The 17,117-nt window shown below is 51.3% G+C and overlaps 1 protein-coding gene across 1 annotated transcript; it reads left to right on the top strand.

Annotated features, from left to right (window-relative positions):
• Positions 1–1,799: 1,799 nt before the first annotated feature.
• Spryd3 (SPRY domain containing 3) lies at positions 1,800–16,997 on the top strand. The gene is made up of 11 exons (XM_034516109.2): positions 1,800–1,900; positions 3,671–3,817; positions 5,201–5,276; positions 6,249–6,373; positions 6,641–6,776; positions 8,082–8,267; positions 13,842–13,991; positions 14,315–14,372; positions 15,086–15,205; positions 15,284–15,456; positions 15,820–16,997. Exons 1-11 carry the CDS (start codon positions 1,878–1,880, stop codon positions 15,952–15,954), a joined length of 1,329 nt encoding a protein of 442 aa, XP_034372000.1. The 5' UTR covers positions 1,800–1,877; the 3' UTR covers positions 15,955–16,997.
• Positions 16,998–17,117: the final 120 nt, after the last annotated feature.

The following is a 17,117-nucleotide window of genomic DNA, read 5'->3' as shown; positions in this document are numbered from 1 at the left end:
TATATATATATACACATATATATATATAGTGTATATATATGTGTGTATATATATGCATATATGTTAATTTAAAATGAGAATTTAATTTAGTTAATTTAAAGTGAAAAGTAACACCCTATAAATGTATCCAAATGCATATATGTATACATATTTATATATACATATTTATGTATACATATGTATATGTGTATATGTTTATGTATGTGTATATGTGTGTATGTGTGTATATATATATACATGTTTATATGTATATAGCAAAGCACTAAAATGAATAATTAATTTAAAAAGTGAAAGGTAATACCCTGTAAATGTATCCAAATACAACTGATTGAGAACATAGGCTCAGTGGACATATTAAAATCACTTAAGTATCATCAGGTTCAAGAATGTACTAAATAAACATAATCAGACCAAGAAAGGGTGCAACACCCTCAGTTGGAAGGCTCTAATAATGAGGAAGGTGTCTATCACCATGAGGACAGTGGTCCCCACCAACCACCCTGTGTGTGCCTCAAAGGACAACAGAGAAATCCCGACTGTCTCTGGCACTTCAGCCCAGTTCCTGTCCACAGCTGATGGAACCTACTCAGATTACCGGTTGCCCACATATTCATCCATAACCTGTCTTGCATTTTGCCTCTGAAGCTGGACTCAGCCACGAGGCCTTGCTCAGTCCTATGACCTGGGAAGCAGCAGCTATGATTGCATCCCAGGCTGCAGTCTCAGCAGCTCTCCACTGGCTGCAGTGACTTTGCAATGTATCAGCTCTTGACTCTAGTAAGGTCTCTGAAGTCTTGAATTATGCTGTGGCTTCTTTAACCCTTTTGTAGCCATGTTGTTAACCTACATAAGTCTACACATGATGTGCAATCTGTGACCCAGCAGTTAGTAATTAATATTAAAGTAAAAGTACATGTGCTTGGTTGGTAAGGGCCCATTATCAATGTAAATAAATCAGGTCTAATTGGCAAATTGCTGCCAATGAAGCCGACATAGCTTGTTAATGTACTGATATTCAATAAATTCAGATGTGGAAAGACACAAATATGTTCCTTTATGTTTCTGACACAGAATGAGTCTTTCTAAACAGAATAATATTCAGTCTTGGGAGCAAAACATGGAAGTCATCCAAGAATCCCAATTCCTTCCAAGGGCAATCACACCCTTTACAGGAGGTGCTTGATAAACGTTAGTATCCTTTCCAGTACATTCTGACCCGAGCTAACTTTCCAACCAAGCATAACAGCACCGGGTTTCATCCCACTGTGGCTTTTGCATCTGAAGTTCTCGGCTGTTCTGGACCGCCCGTCCTGGAACGAACGAACCTGGTGCAAAGTGGTGCTCTGGAGATAAGAAAGCATATGGTACCAGCCGAGTGCTGCCGCTGTGGAGATCAGCCTCTGGCTCCTGACGCCTAAAAAAAGATAATATTAAGATTCCCCCCTTCCCCCGAACACCGTTAAGTGGCTCAAAAGGACATTCCAGTGAGGCTTTTAGCATCACTTCTGGCTCTGGAAATGGCACGCTCGCGCGGGCACAGGAACCTGCTCCGCCCAAGGGAACCGCCCCTTGACCGCCTCCCTGAGCCCCTGGAGCCTGAGGTGGCGTCCGAGCCGCCACGTCGCCTCCCCCACCTTCCCGACACCAAGGTTTCTCAGACGCCGCGGAGTGTTAGGTACCCGGCTCACCGGGCCGCGCCCCGCACCGCTTGAGCCTTGCGATTGGCTGCTGAGGGCGCTCGTCTTCAAAGAGCGCTGCGGATTGGTCAGATTCGGGCGGCGAGGGGCGGGCCTCACGGAGCAGAGGAAGGGCGGGGACCCGGATGTGTGTGGTGGTGGCGGCCGAAGAGCTACAACGCGGAGCTGAGAGGCCTATGGATGAGGAGGACGCGGCGGCCCCGGTAGGCGGGGATCGGGGGCGGGGTCCCGGTGGCCTCGGTCTCTGCAGAACTGGAGGCGGGGGTCCTGGGCGACGGCTGCGGGCTCGGGGCGGGGCCGGGGGCTCCGGTCACTGGCGTTTCTCCCGCCGCGCACCATTCCCCAGTGCTGCCAGGGCCTGTGGCGACGGGGCGTAGCCGCGTTGATAGGTTAAGGCTGGGTGGCCCCGGGTGTCACCTAAGAGACCCGGAGGTGCTGAGGCGACGCTTGGACCCAGTGCGGCGGCTGCTGCTTGGTTGCTGAGGCTGTCAGGTTCTCGAAGACCCGATGCCTTCAAGTCTGGGGCTCCGGCATCTACCTGGGTTCGAGTCCTGGCCCAGGGCCCTAGGAGCCCCCAGTCCTGCGCCGCAGGTGTCTACTCTTGTTGAGCATGTGCTGGTCTGTAGCTCCTGCAGAAGAGTCCCAGTGTGCACATTGGAACTGAACTCAGCTTAGCCCAGGCTTGCTAAGCACCTACTGTGTGTAGGGCACTGCGCCAGGTGTTTGGGAGGCGGGAAGAAAGGATTTCTTCATCGTTTTCCCACTTCTGGATCTCTGAAAAAATTTATCTATTCATTCATTCATTCATTCATTCATTCATTCATTCACAAACTGGCCTTACAGGTTGTCTAAATACCAAGAGAGTCCCACTGTTTTTCTTCTGTACTGCTGCTGTTTTAGGGGCAGTCATTCTCTGAACTCTGTTATAACTTGCACTTGGAGTTAGGATCTACTAAGTTGCCAGGCGGTGGTGACACACGCCTTTAATCCCAGCATTTGGGAGGCAGAGGCAGGCAGATTTCTGAGTTTGAGGCCAGCCTGGTCTACAGAGTGAGTTCCAGGACAGCCAAGGCTATACAGAGAAACCCTGTCTCGAAAAACCAAAAAAAAAAAACAAAAAACAAAAAACTACTAAGTTATTTTGTTTTGTTTTTGGAGGCAGGGTTTCTCTGTCTAAACCTTGCCGTTGTCTCCTGGGATTCGCTTTTGGCCACCTCATACTCCTATGATAACCACCTGCCACTGCCTATGGAGTGTTGGCATTAAAGGCGTGCACTTCCACACCTGGCTACCTTATTCTACTTCTTTTTTTTTCTTTTTTAAGATTTATTTATTTCATGTATGTGAGTACACTGCCGCTCTCTTCAGACACACCAGTAGAGGGCATCGGATCCCATTACAGATGGTTACAGCCACCATGTGGTTGCTGGGAATTGAACTTAGGACCTCTGGAAGAGCAGTCAATGCTCTAACCGCTGAGCCATGCCTCCAGTCCTTTACCTGATTCTTCTTCACTTTCTGTACACACAGCGGCCCTGGCCTGCTGCCTTTCTCTGCCTTGACACCTTTCTTCTTCTCAAGGATCTGGGTGTCCTTGACTGTTCCCTCTGTCTGGAATGGTTTTTGCTATACTGTCACTTTGCCTGTCTTTTAGTCCCTGTCCACTATTTTGTTACATCTCTGTGGGTCTTTTTTTTTTCTTCCACTGGTTAAAATGACCATTTGTGTTTATTTTCTGCCATGGGAGCAAGAATCCCATCCACCTTGCTCATAGCCCTGTTCCTAGCTCTGATAACAGTGCACTCGGTAAAAAGCCCAATAAATATCTATTGCCTGAGTGGCTGAGGCTGGAGATTTTTGATGCATTTTGACATCCGGGCTCAAGTCTGGGGCACTTTGTACGTTCAAGGTTGAGCAGGCTGAGATACTCCATGCTGAGCCCCACTTCCTTCTCAGCCATTTCTTTGTCGTAGGTTTGTTCTCATGAACAAGATGGATGACCTCAACTTGCACTACCGGTTTCTGAACTGGCGAAGGAGGATTCGGGAGATCCGAGAGGTCCGGGCCTTCCGATATCAGGAGAGGTTCAAGCATATCCTTGTAGATGGTGACACTTTGAGGTGAGCATAGGAAAATGGTTCCACCCTGTCCCTGTCAGTCCTTTTTTCTGGGTCTTCGACAGGGAAAGGGATGTTTTAGAGGGTGAGGACTGGTTATACTCCACTTCGAGGGGCACCCCAGTCCCTCCCTGCATTCCTTTCCTCCGCCCCTTGTCACCAGGTCATTGAGACTGTTGTTGATGTTTTGATTTGTTTACTTAGTGTGTGCATGGGGAGACATCTGTTAAAGGACAGCCTGAGGAGGCTGATACCCCTGAGGTCACATGGGACCCGGGGATCCAACTCTGGTCCTTAGGCGAGTGCTTTCTCACTGGTCTTTGCTTTGTGTTTGAGACAGCCAGTCTGTCCTACGACATACAGTCCCTTCTCCTCAGCTTCCCCAGAGCTGAGATGACAGGCAAGTACTACCTCAGCTATCTCTGCTCACTCTCTTCTGGTCTGGCAAGGAAGATCCTATTTTGACTCGAAGTTTTCATGGCAAACCTAAGAGGCTGCCAGAGGCTGCCATGACAGTGATTCTGTGTGACCTGCATTCCCCTGCATTTCAAAGACTGGGCTCAGCAGGGAGGGGCCTCCTGTAAGGCAGCAGGCCCTGCCTAGAGAGTGCCAGTTCTGTAGTACCATAGGTAATGCATAGTCACGAATACTGCCTGAAGGAGCAGGGCAATCACCCACTCCATGTCTTTCTAGCCCTTTGGTTTGTATTTTTATCTTTTTTTGTCTTGAACCTTCCCTGACTCCTTCCTGCCTACATTAGGTACTTATCATCTAAAGGGAGAAGGAACTAGCATTATTTAGCCTGAGGGACATTTAGTCTGGAGAATTTTGATAGAGGGTAGAGATTAGCTCCACTGAGGACAGGGCTGAAGGCAAGGGCCAGTGTTGCAGCAGGAGGAATTAAGGTTAGACAACACTGCTTCCCTAAAAAAGCAATTAGGGAAGGTTGTACATTTTTTTCCTCCTGAAAATGAAGAACCTAGGCTGTACTGATCTAGTGTGGGTTGGTCCCTGGCTAGAAGCAATGGGAAGGGTACATAAGGTACCTTCAGTACCGTGTGTGCGTGTGTGCGTGTGTGTGTGTGTGTGTGTGTGTTTGTGTTTGTGTGTGTACGTGCACAGATTTTTTTCCCTCTCTTTTCAAGACATAGTTTCTCTATGTAACCCTGGCTATCCTGGAACTCACTCTGTAGACCAGGCTGGCCCCAAACTCAGAGATCCTCCTGTCTCTGCCTTCTGAGTGCTGCCATGCCTGGCTATGTGTAGATTTCCTGCTGTGTGCTTGGTGAGCTCTCTGTGCCCTCACAAGGTTGGGGTCTGGAATATTAGGACTTCCTCCCAATACCCGGGCTTGCCTGTTAATAGAACCTTTCTATATTCCTTTAGTTACCATGGAAATTCTGGTGAAGTTGGCTGCTACGTGGCATCTCGACCCCTGACCAAGGACAGCAATTATTTTGAGGTAATCAAGCAGTAAGTGGGCAGAGTTGGGGGTCTGGGGTGTGGTGATGGGGTTGGTGATGAGGAGTGAGTTCATGAAGCTCCTCTCCTAACACCTGGCCTTAGGAGGAGATGTGGGGCAGCCAGCATGACTCTCGATCTGAGAGACGGGTGCCCGGGGGTCTCCTCACTCTTGCCCTTCTGCTCCCTTCTGTGTATGGGCATGTGTGTGTGATTATAGTGCCCATGGGGACTAGAAGTTAGAAGTGTTCGATCTCCAAGGAGCTGGGGTTCCAGGTGGTTGTGAACTACCTGATGTGGGTTGTGAGAACCAAATTTAGATCAGTGTGTGCGCCTAACTGCTCCCCGCCCCCAGGTTTTTTTTTTGTTTTTTTTTTTTATTTTCAAGATAGAGTTTTTAGCTCTGGCTGTCTTGGAACTTACTCTGTAGACCAGGCTGGCCTCAATTTTACAGAGATCCATCTGCCTCTGCCTCCCGAGCACTGGGATTAATGGCATAAACCACTGCCTGCCTGCCTGCCTGCCTGCCTTTCTTTCTTTCTTTCTTTCTTTCTTTCTTTCTTTTTTCTTTCCTCCCTCCCTCCCTCCCTCCCTCCCTCCCTCCCTCCCTCCCTCTCTCTCTGTCCCTCCTTTCCTTCTTTCTTTGATATAGAATCTCACTGTGTAGCCCTGGTTGGCCTGGAACTGTCTATGTCTGTCTATGTATACCAGGCTGGCCTGGAGCCTGTCTCTGCCTCCTGAGTGTTGGCATTAAAGGCATGAGCCCTTATGCCCAGCTAAAGCTCAATGATGATTGTCTGAGTAACCACAGTAAGGGGCCCTGCCTTCCCTGTTCTCTCTGTCAGGTCCGACCCTCTCATCCCCAGGTCTCTTTGAGCCGAAGCCCACCTTGGTCACCCCCTTTTCCTGTCCTTCTCCACAAGTTCATTCTGCTTTCTCTTCCTGTGAACTGTGTCCTGTTCTCACCCCTCAGGTATCGATCGTGGACAGTGGCGTCCGAGGCACCATTGCTGTGGGGCTGGTCCCTCAGTACTACAGCTTGGATCACCAGCCTGGCTGGTTGCCTGACTCTGTAGCCTACCATGCTGATGATGGCAAGTGAGTGGTCCTTTGCTGTGAGGTTGAAGTCTGGATGTAAAGAATAAGCTATCTCTGAGCTACCCCGGGTGGTTTTCTCCTCTGCTTCCCGTCTTGGGTTTTATCATAAGCTACCCTTGCTGGTGTGTAGATGGCAGAGAGGGTGACGTGAATAGCAGGACACAGGTGGATGCTGTCTCCAGAGTGGGGCTGCTGAGAAGGGCTGGGGAGGAGTAGGAGCAGGTACCATACATAGTTCTGTGATGTCTTGTGCCACTCTCTCCATAGGCTGTACAATGGCCGAGCCAAGGGGCGCCAGTTTGGGTCAAAGTGCAACTCTGGGGACCGAATCGGCTGTGGCATTGAGCCTGTGTCTTTTGATGTGCAGACTGCCCAGATCTTCTTCACCAAAAATGGGAAACGGGTGAGTGGGCAACCCCAGGAGGATTCAAGTGGCTGGAATCTGTCTGAGGATTTGTGAGGTGACCAGGAAGAGTCAGATGGTTTTGTTCCTGTTTCCTGTCTAGACACTTCCCTTCCCTGGGCAGTTGAGACATGATCCAGATCACGGGCTTAGAGCAGCCAGTGACTTCAGCCAGCAGGGGCAAAGACCAATGACTGGAGGGAGTGGGAAAGGGCTTTTGTGAATGTAGCTCAGACGATAGCCAGCAAGCCCGACCGCCATGCTTGAGGCTCTGTGTTCAGTCCCCAGCTGTACATACGCAGGTGCTGCGGCACTCAGGAGAATCAAAAGTTCAGTCATTTTTGCTACATAATGAATTCAAGGACAGTTTGGGTTACATGGGGCACTGTTTTTAACAAGAGCTTTCTTTTGGGATGTGGCACCTGAGAGCCTACTCATGCTACACCTGTGCGTGTATAGGCAGCACTAAGTCGGCTCTGGGTTTAAACAAGGAGCACGTGAAGTTAGGAGGGATACATGGTGATGCTGGCGGGAAGGAACTGGAGCAGAGGGAATGGCGTGGGTTTGATCAAAGCACATTATATGCATGCATGAAATTCTTAAAAGATAAAAGAGATATTAAAGATACAAAAAGAGAGACCCAGCAGTTAAGAGCACTGGCTCCTCTTCCAGAGGACCCAGGTTGGTTCCTAGCACCCACATTGCCTAGCAGCTCACACTGTCTGTAACCCCAGTTCCAAGAGGATCTGATATCCTCAGACATGCATGCAGGCAAAACAACAATGCACATAAAATAAAAATAAATCACTTTTTAAAATGTGAAAAGGGAAAGATTTTGGTGTGGTTGTATTAAGTGGAGGGTCTGGGGGTTTGATTTGAATATTTTGGGGATATGTTCTTTGGTTTTTTTCTTTCTTTTACTTCTTGAGCCCTTTTCAGAGATGATTGTAGAAGTGAGAGAGAGACTCGAAACTCTCTGCCTCAACTTCTCTCCTCCCACTCTGCTGGGGTTGATTGCCGTCTCAAGCCAGGCAAGAGGTCAGCTCCCTCTGCAGCCTTAGCAATGTCACGCCCATGTTTGCAGAGCACTTGGCAGCAAGGCTGGAGGTTGAGGCTTGCCTTCTGGCTCCATGGAACTTGCAGGGGAATGAATACTTAGCAAATCTTAAACCTCTACTGAGCCTCAGTCTGTGAGTGCGTACGTGATAATTACTGGTTGCATCATCTTGGAAATGCCCTTCTGAGAATGGATGAGTTCTGGAAAAGTGAACCACATGGTAGCTCACCCCCCTGTCTCGGCTGCAGGTGGGCTCCACCATCATGCCCATGTCCCCAGATGGGCTCTTCCCTGCGGTCGGTATGCATTCCTTGGGTGAGGAGGTGAGGCTGCACCTCAATGCCGAGCTGGGCCGTGAGGATGACAGCGTCATGATGGTGGACAGTTACGAGGATGAATGGGGCCGGCTGCATGACGTCAGAGTCTGTGGGACGGTAAGTAGATAAACGGGCTGGGGAGAGCACGAGTAAGTATTGCTTAGAGTGAGGAGGAAGGACAGTGTGTGTGTGTGTGTGTGTGTGTGTGTGTGTGTGTGTGTGTGTCCGTTCTTTGAGACAGGATCTCATTGTGTCTCAAAGTCTAGGCCTGGAACTCAAACCTGCCTCCTGAGTGTTGGGATTAAAGGCATGTCACCAGGCCTGACTTTTTCTTCTCTTTATCTTGATATATCTCAGGAATGTTGCTTAGGCTGGCCTTGAATTTGCATTCTGCCTACCGTGGCCTCTTGGCAGTCCTGTGACACTGCACCCGTACAGTGGCTTTTGTGTGGCTTTGGGAAGTGGGAGTTAGGGCCTTGACAGGGTTCTTGGAGTCCAGAGCTATGCTCTGAGAACAACTCCTTCTTTCCCTTCACTTGGGAACTCAGGTTGGTTGTTGATTCCCAGAATAATTAGAAGCAGCTTTCTTCTTCCTTCAGTGTCTGAGGACTGGTGTGGAAGCCCACTGCTTATGCTTGTGTGTGTGTGTTGCTGGGTAGTGAACATACCCTTTCACATGTTAAAAGCGTCTGCCGCTGAGCTGTATCTCTAGATTTTGTGTGTGTGTATGACAGGGTCTTTCTAAGCTGCCTTGCTGGTTCTGAACTCAGTTAGTCACCCAGGCAGGTCTTGAACTTTGAATCTACATGCCTCTGCCTTCAGGATGGCCCAGTTTTGGGGATCTGATTTTTTTGTTGAAGATGACAAGGCAGATGGGTGAGAATGAGTCAGGGAGGATCCTGAAGCCTCCTAGCTTGCTTTCCCTTCTCTTCAGACCTGCTGTAGTGTCTCTCTGGGGTCTGAGCTTTCTTGGGAAGCTTGACAGAGGGGAGTCCTCCAGTCCGTCTCTGCACCTCTTGTTGTGTTGGGAGTAGATGGATGCAAGTCAGGAGTCTAACTCTGATCTCTTGTGAGATGCTCAGTCCTCACTGAGAACTCTTCACTGCTGTCTCCATGTTCCCAGCCTGGCAACTTTCTCTACCATTTGACCTTCTCACCTCAACTCAGGCGGTTTCAATGTAGCCTGTGATAGGAAAGCAGAAGCAGTGGGGGTGGAAGTGGGTCTGTGAGCAAGGCCTTTCCTTGTGGAGTTCAGGGTAGAATGAGCTCATACAAGGTGGTAGAAAGTCAGCCCTTGATGTGCTATGTTGATGGCTGCTTCCCTGCTGGCCCTGGCCTGTGAGGGCTGTGGTGGTTGGGAGCCAGGGCCTCAGGTGCTCCTCCTCTGCTCATGGTTCCTTGCTACCATTGTTTTTGACAACATCCACAGAGTTGAACTTGGGCCTGAGCCAGGGCCAGGTTCCAGCTCTCGTCTCTGACCTCTCCTCACTGTTTTCCTGGCATCCTTTCCCTGCCTGGACCTGTCCCCACTCTGCTCCCAGCTCCTCCCAGGCATCTTTTCTAATTGAGGTGGAATCCTGTAGACATTATAAATAGACTTCCTTCCTTCCCTTCCCTCAGCGTCCTCAATCCACTTGTGTAGGATTTTTTTCCCCTTAAGCATAGCTGCAGAGTTTGGCTGTCTTCAAACCCTCACCTCAGCTTGAGACGGCCGGTGGGTAGGTCCACTGCACCATGAGTACAGGCTCATCTTCAGTGCACTTGGACAGCTCTTTGTTTGTTTCTGGGCAGTATCATACTTTAGTCAGTCTGCCCTGGAATTCATTATTTAGCCCAGGCTGGCCTTGAACTTGTGGCAGTTCTACTTCAGCCTCCTGAGTACTGAGATTACAAATGTGAGCTACCATGCTTGGTTAGGCAAGTGTTAGTCTCTTTCTCTCTCCAGTTCTCGAGTGTATCTTCATTCATTTATTACATTTATTTCATTAGTTGTGTGTGTGTGTGTGCGTGTGTGTGTGTGTGTGTGCGTGTGTGCGCGCACGCACACACACGTGCACGTGGAAGTCAGAGGACAGATGTGGGAGCTGGTTCTTTCTCTCTATCAGTATGGATTCCAGGGATGGAATTTTGGTAGTCAGGCTTGGCAGCAAGTGTTTTTACCCACAGAGCCACCTCTGCAGCCTGAGGAATGAATGTGGTGCTCCGTTGGTCAGCGCTGGGCAGTGCTCTTTGTTTTGGTTTTGGTTTTTTGAGACAGGGTTTCTCTGTGTAGCCCTGGCTGTCCTGGAACTCACTCTGTGGACATCTGCCTGTTTCTGTCTCCTGAGCACTGGGATTAAAGGCGCACATCCACCCACCCATAGCCTGGCCACTGCTTTTTTACTCCTTTCTTGTTTTCTTCTTTTTTTTTTTCTGGAGGCAGTGTCTCCTGTAACTCAGGCTAGCCTTGACCTAATCCACCTGCCTCTGCCTCCTGACTGCTGGGACTGTGACCACATCTGCTTTGTATAATCGCCGGGGATCAAACCCAGGGCTTCCCGAATGCTAGGCAGATACTGCCAAACTAAGTCACAGTGCCTGCCTGCCTCGTGCCTGCCTGCTCACCTGCCTGCTCACCTGCCTGCTCACCTGCCTGCTCACCTGCCTGCTCACCTGCCTGCTCACCTGCCTGCTCACCTGCCTGCTCACCTGCCTGCTCACCTGCCTGCTCACCTGCCTGCCTTCCTTCCTTGGTGTTTTGCCTGTGTATGTATTTGTACCCTGTGTGTGCCTGCTGTCCTTACAGGTCAGAAGAAGGCAATGAATCCTCTGGAGCTGGAGTTACAGCTGGTTGTGAACCAACATGTGGGTGCTGGGAACTGAACCTGTGTTGTTTGGAAGAGCAGCAAGTGCTTTTAATTGCTGTGCCATCTCTCTAGCCCAGATGTAGCTCTTTTTGAGTAAATTCTTCCCTTACCTTCTGTGACCTCAGTTTGCCCTCCTTTTAAAGAAGCCCCAGGTTCCCTTGCCCCAGAGGATTGTGGGTGGTGAAGAATTGCTGTTGACCCCAGAGCCTACAAAGTGAGATCATGTGTGCAGAGGGTTGTGGGTCTGTCTGTACATTTGGGTTAGACTAATCTTGTCTTTGTTCACTGTTCGTGGCTTTTGACACTTCTTACAGTGGCAGCTTTGGTACACAAAAAGAGGGGATCCTCCATAGACAACTCAAGAGGAGACTGTTGGGGCCTGAGCTGGGAGCTTGTACTTGATTCCTGTTCAGCTACTTCTGGGCCTTCTGGGCTTGCTCCTTTTGAAAAGAATTAGGGTCTCTTCTGGCCAGTGGTAGGAGAGTGGGAATCAGCAAGGCAGAAGAGTGCAGGAGGGCATGGAGTACAAACTAAATTCTGATCTGCAGCTTCAGTGAAGTACTAGTGGTCAGCAGTAACAACAGTGATGCTGCTGCTGCTGCTACTGCTGCTGCTGCTGGTGGTGGTGGTGGTGCTGGTGGTGGTGGTGGTGGTTGTATACTGGAGGATCTCTTGTCCTCAGCTAGGATGCACAGGAGAGAGGGATCATTGGGGCTGCAGCTAGTTCAGTGGTAGAATATTGAACCCTTGTGCACAGAGTCCTGGGTTTAATAACTTAGCACTATAAATATCCATCCTGGTTGGCTTAAGGGTTGTCCTAGTGGGAGGTACAAGCTGAAAGGTCATGTCCATTGTGGTTGGTAGTTGCAATAGAACTGATCCCCATTTCCTGACAGAATGTATGTTCTCATCAACTGGGTGTCAGGCTCTGTCGACACCCTGATCACTCACTCACTTCGTTTTATCTTTCTACTTAATTTTGATAACCCTATTTCACTGAAGAAGCAATTAAGGCTTACAGAGGTGAACATACGATGTTCAAGCTTAGTGCAACTAAGCAATATTAGTTAGGGTTTGAACTGGGTCTTTCAGACTAAGAGGCAACCAACCGAGGCTTAGACTGAAGGACCAAGCCTGCAGGTCCTTCTAGAAGCCAGACCTGCAGGTTCTCAAGTGTGGTGCCCAGAAAGGATCTGCCAGGGAGTGACTCCCTGCCCCGGCCTCTGCTGAAGGCTCAGGAGGATTTGCTGAGAACAGGAGAGCAGCCTATGGTTTGGGGTGGCTGCCCTGGGTTGGGATGGTTCCAGTTCTGAAGAGGGCCGGGTGCTCAGGGCCAGGGTGTCAGCACAGGGCCTCCATGCTCATCAGGAGCTGTTGGGCGTGGGTTGAAGTTCCATGTCAGGGCAGGTCATCCTCATGGCCTCCTGCCCTTAGGAAGTATCCCCACCCTGTCAGAACCGCAGATGCCTTCTGTGGGCTGAGGCTGAAGGAACGCTGGGGCGGGTTTTTCCCAAGATTGAGGATCTGGATGGGCTGTCTTTTGGCCATGGAACTAGAGAACTCCCTGTCTCCCACATAGAGAGGCCAGTTGGATAGACTGTGTCAAGTGCAGCTGTGGGTTCCTCATCCAGCTCTGCAGTATAGGGGAGAGTGGCCCGAGGCTGCGAGGTGCACCAGGGCACTTCTCCTGGCGATGGAGGCCCAGGAACGCCCTAAACGCTACAGACAGAGTACAGGGGTGGGTCTGGCTTTCCCCATCTGCCCTCCCTTGCCTGTAGAATATGGGAGGGTAAACTTGGGGGTTCTGGAGCTGAGCAGAACAAGATCTTCTCTTCCACTCTCAAGGGAGATGAGTAGGGTTGGCTTCTGCAGGAGATGCCCCAGGCCCTCATACTGGTGCAGGCCGGTTGAGGCAGGAATGTCAGTGGGGTGAGGCCACCTTCTTAAGGCTTGCTAGGGATTAGTAGAGAAGGCCCAGCAAGGGTGCTTTTTGTAGGGCCGTGGGGCTGGGAGGGTGAAGTTGAGGGCAGTTGGGTTAATTAAAAGGAATTAAGGAATCCTAGGTGATGGTAGGTGGGTGAGAGACCAGCTAGACGGAGTCACAGCCCCACTGTTACCATGGCACCCCATAGGTAAGACATGGATTGAAGTTTGCTACCTTGCTGTGTGCAGGCAAGACTTTGTGGGACCAAAAGAGCCCAGCCTGTCACCCCATGCCAGCCTGAGTGAGGGTTGGGAACAGAGGGCCTGCCATCTGTCTCTACTTTGACCTTTGCCCATGTGAAATGAAAGGTAGAGTTGCTATCTCTGGGTTCTTGGCTCCCTGGAGCAATGAATGACCCAGCAATGAATAGCTCTGTTCAGAGCCAAGTAGAACAGATCTTGAGAAACTATGTCAGTCCCATCTGTGCAGAATTAGCTTCTGAGCCTGTTCCCTCCCCTCAGATATCTGGGGTTGGCTCCTGAGTTCCACACATCTCTGTTCTCAGTAGGCATCCTGAAAAGGCTGCTGGATTCCAGAAGGGAAGACTGGCTTGGGAGTTGTTTAAGGAATGGATGTTCCAGCCTAGAGACCCCCCCCCACCGCCCGTGAGCTTCCTGGCAGTGCACCTCTAGATCCTCATGGGATTCTCCAGTGTCCCCCAACAGTAGCTCTGTAGGAAGGCAGAAGCATCTCACACCAACCGCCTTGTTTGTGCCATGCTTGTCCTCTGCCTGCCTAGAACTTGGAGTCCACTTTGCCTTTAGAGTCCTTTCCCTTTTATCCAGGGGATATTGTCAGACCCAGAACACTGGACCCAGTGTCCAGGGCAGTGTCACCTGACGCCTGGCTCTTGCCCCACAGCTGCTGGAGTATTTGGGGAAGGGCAAGAGCATCGTGGACGTGGGCCTGGCTCAGGCTCGGCACCCGCTCAGCACCCGTAGCCATTACTTTGAGGTGGAGATTGTGGACCCTGGAGAGAAGTGCTATATCGCCTTGGGGCTGGCCCGGAAGGTGGGTAGGCATGCTGTGTTTCTCCCTGTGAAATTGCTCAGTGTGGGGCTACTGGGAAAACCTGCTCAAGGAGCCTACAGAGGAAAGGTCTGAGCTGAGGCAGAGCACAGTTCCAAGTATCTGTTCAGTGGACAGACTTTGTAGCAATGTCCTGAGTGTCACCCAGCCCGGTCCTGTCCTCCTTGCTCCTGTAGTTCCCCACCCCCACCCCCCACCCCCAGTTCCTGGCTGTGGGCTGCCAGCTCTCTGAGTTGTCAGTTCCTGCTGACGTCTGTCCTCTCTCCTGTGTGATGTCACACATTCCCTTTATCTTCCTGCTGCAGGATTATCCCAAGAACAGACACCCTGGCTGGAGCAGAGGGTCTGTAGCCTACCATGCAGGTGAGTAGAAGCTGCTGGGGTGGACTGGGGGGACAGGGATGCAGAACTGCCATGCTGCTCACACACAGGGCCACAGGGACGCCCATGCTGCTCACACACAGGGACGCAGGGACTCCCGTGTGCTCACACACAGGGATTCAGGGACGCCTGTGTGCTCACACACAGGGATGCAGGGACTCTCATGTGCTCACACACAGGGACTCAGGGACACCCGTGCTGCTCACACACAGGGTCACAGGGATGCCCATGTGCTCACACGTGGCCTCTTTCCTTTTTTCAGACTGCTCAGGTTTTTCCTTCATCTTATTTTTTTCTCTTAGCCCTGAAAGTCAGAGGCACAGGACTGGGGCAGGAGACTGTGCCTCTGAGGAGAATGTGCCCAGAATGGACATTCCAGGCCTCTGACCTGGCTCCCTGTGCCATTCCTGAAGATCTATAGATTCCTTGGTTTCTTTTTTCTTTTGGTCTGATTTCCCATAGAGCTTTCTTGAATACTGAGCCTTGGTGCCTGGGCCCTCCCCTCAGCCCCCTTCTCTGCCTGATCATCCATCCTAGGGACCCTGTCCTTTCTTCTGACCAGTTATTCAATCAAATGGACATTGTATTCTTTTTAAAAGCCTAATGTCCTTTCCTGTATCTCCCTGTCACCTTTGTCTTGTTCTGAGGATGTAGAGTTAACCTTTCAACTGTGTCCTTTCCCCTCCCTTCAACAGATGACGGGAAGATCTTCCATGGCAGTGGTGTGGGGGACCCCTTTGGGCCACGCTGTTACAAAGGGGACATTATGGGCTGTGGAATCATGTTCCCCCGGGACTACATTCTGGACAGTGAGGGTGAGTGAGGTTGGGCAGCAGCCAGACTGCTCAGGGCAGTAGCCAGTTCCACAGGAGCTCACGTTTCCTGTCTCCTAGGGGACAGTGATGACAGTTGTGACACAGTGATCTTGTCCCCGACTGCCCGGGCTGTTCGGAATGTCCGAAATGTCATGTACCTGCACCAGGAAGGGGAAGAGGAAGAGGAGGAAGAAGAGGAGGAGGAAGATGGCGAAGAGATAGAACAGGAGCATGAAGGCAAGAAGGTGGTGGTAAGTAGGGAAGTGTGGGCTCCTCCTGGGGTCCTGGGGCAGACTGCCATTGGGTTGGGACCAGCAGTGGGGGTGGGGTGGGAAGGCAGGGTCTGGAGCTCATGGGAGCCCACTGTACTTGTGGAACTTCAGAGCCCAAGCTATAGTTGTGGCCTATTCTCCAGCCTCAGCACACCCTCTTGTGGTTGCTTCCCATATATCACTGCAAGTGACTCCTAAAGCCCATGCTGGAAGTTGTGGGTATTGGGTTTCATGCCTGAGTCACTCAGTATCCCCAAAGAGGCCAGAGCTCACCCTCTCCTCCCCACCCCAGGGCAGGAGCCAGGCCCGCTCTCACCCTGCTCTCCCTATCCCCACTCCCAGGTCTTCTTCACCCGGAACGGCAAGATCATAGGGAAGAAGGATGCTGTCGTGCCGCCCGGAGGCTTCTTCCCCACTGTTGGCATGCTCAGCTGTGGGGAGAAAGTGAAAGTCGACCTGCACCCCTTGAGTGGCTAGTGGGGTCGCCTATCCATCTGCCCTCCAGGCCTCCCCGGGGTGCGCTCACAGTAGGCCCTGTCTGTCAGCTCAGGCTGCACCTCTCTGTCCCTGGCCTGAGAGCAGTGGTAGCAGTGGGCCCAGAGGGCAGTGTTGACATATGTGGGAGGCTCCCCTTGATGGGGTTAGTGGCACCTGCGATGGGGTTAGTGGCACCTGCGTCTCCGTTACTTACTGGCCCTGAGTGAGTTGGAGGTATAAGCCCACTTGCTGTCATATGGGCATGGTGCTCGTCCGAGGGTAGAGTAGAGGCAGCCTGTCCCTGCCTCCCACAGCTTCCCTGAATTCTCTTCATTCCCTCTCCTCATGTGAGCCAGTTGCTGCTGTCTCCCCCTGGCTGGGCTAGGGGGCCTGTCTTGGCCATCTCTCCTTTCACTGGCTGCTGTCCTAAAACACCCAGGGTCTCCACTGCTTCCTGAGAGACGGTCCCACATGCAACCCACCACAGAAAGCCTGAGCCTGGCTGTCTGCCCGCTCATGAACAACTGTGTGTGTGTGTGAGAGAGGGGCTTTGTGGTGGTGTGGGACTGCAGCTTCTGCTGCCATCTCCTGTCTGCACTCTTCAAGGCACCTCTAGCCCTGGCTCCCCAAAATGGAGCCAAGGCACTAGGGCATGTGTTGTATTGTGGCTTTTTGCCCAGAGCAGCAGCTTGTCCCCGTGTTTCTCTTCACCTGCCCACCCCCACCCTGTGCCCCAGCTTGCTGCTTGTGCCAGTTGACTGTTTCTGCTCCAGTGTTTGATTCTAGTGTCCACATAGACCCCCAGCCAGCCCCCCTCTTCCCGTTTCCTGAGCTCCTCCACCCCATGAGCGGGGAAGAAGAAAAAGCCGGAGCTCTTGGTCTCAGTTTGCACAGTGGGGAGGGCTGGGGAGGGGACTCATTGCCGTGCTGCTGGGGCTCCCCTGCCCCTCCTTTTGGGCCCTGCACTATGATATATGAAATGTATGTACAGATCAGAGATGTTTATACAGCCAATAAAGACGGAGTTTCCGTATTTATCAGGACAGACAGGCGGGGAATCCTTCCTAGTGCAGAGGGCCAGGGTGAGCAGGTGCGGGCAGCTGTGGGCCAGTCAGGCCAGCAAGGGGATGTCTCTGAGAGACTTTTTTTTTCTTCCTGTGAAG

Source organism: Arvicanthis niloticus, chromosome 13, assembly GCF_011762505.2.
Source record: "Arvicanthis niloticus isolate mArvNil1 chromosome 13, mArvNil1.pat.X, whole genome shotgun sequence".
Classification (NCBI taxonomy): Eukaryota; Metazoa; Chordata; class Mammalia; order Rodentia; family Muridae; genus Arvicanthis; species Arvicanthis niloticus.
The sequence above is the reverse complement of the archived record's forward strand: the minus strand, read 5'-3'. Positions and strand labels throughout refer to the sequence as shown.

What these genes read in the sequence shown, in the direction of transcription:
- Spryd3 (XM_034516109.2), top strand. Translation starts at nt 1,878, where the DNA reads ATGAGGAGGACGCGGCGGCCCCG. An exon ending in AGGAGGACGCGGCGGCCCCG is followed by an intron (nt 1,901 to 3,670) that starts GTAGGCGGGGAT and finishes TCTTTGTCGTAG; the next exon opens with GTTTGTTCTCATGAACAAGA. An exon ending in CTACATTCTGGACAGTGAGG is followed by an intron (nt 15,206 to 15,283) that starts GTGAGTGAGGTT and finishes CCTGTCTCCTAG; the next exon opens with GGGACAGTGATGACAGTTGT.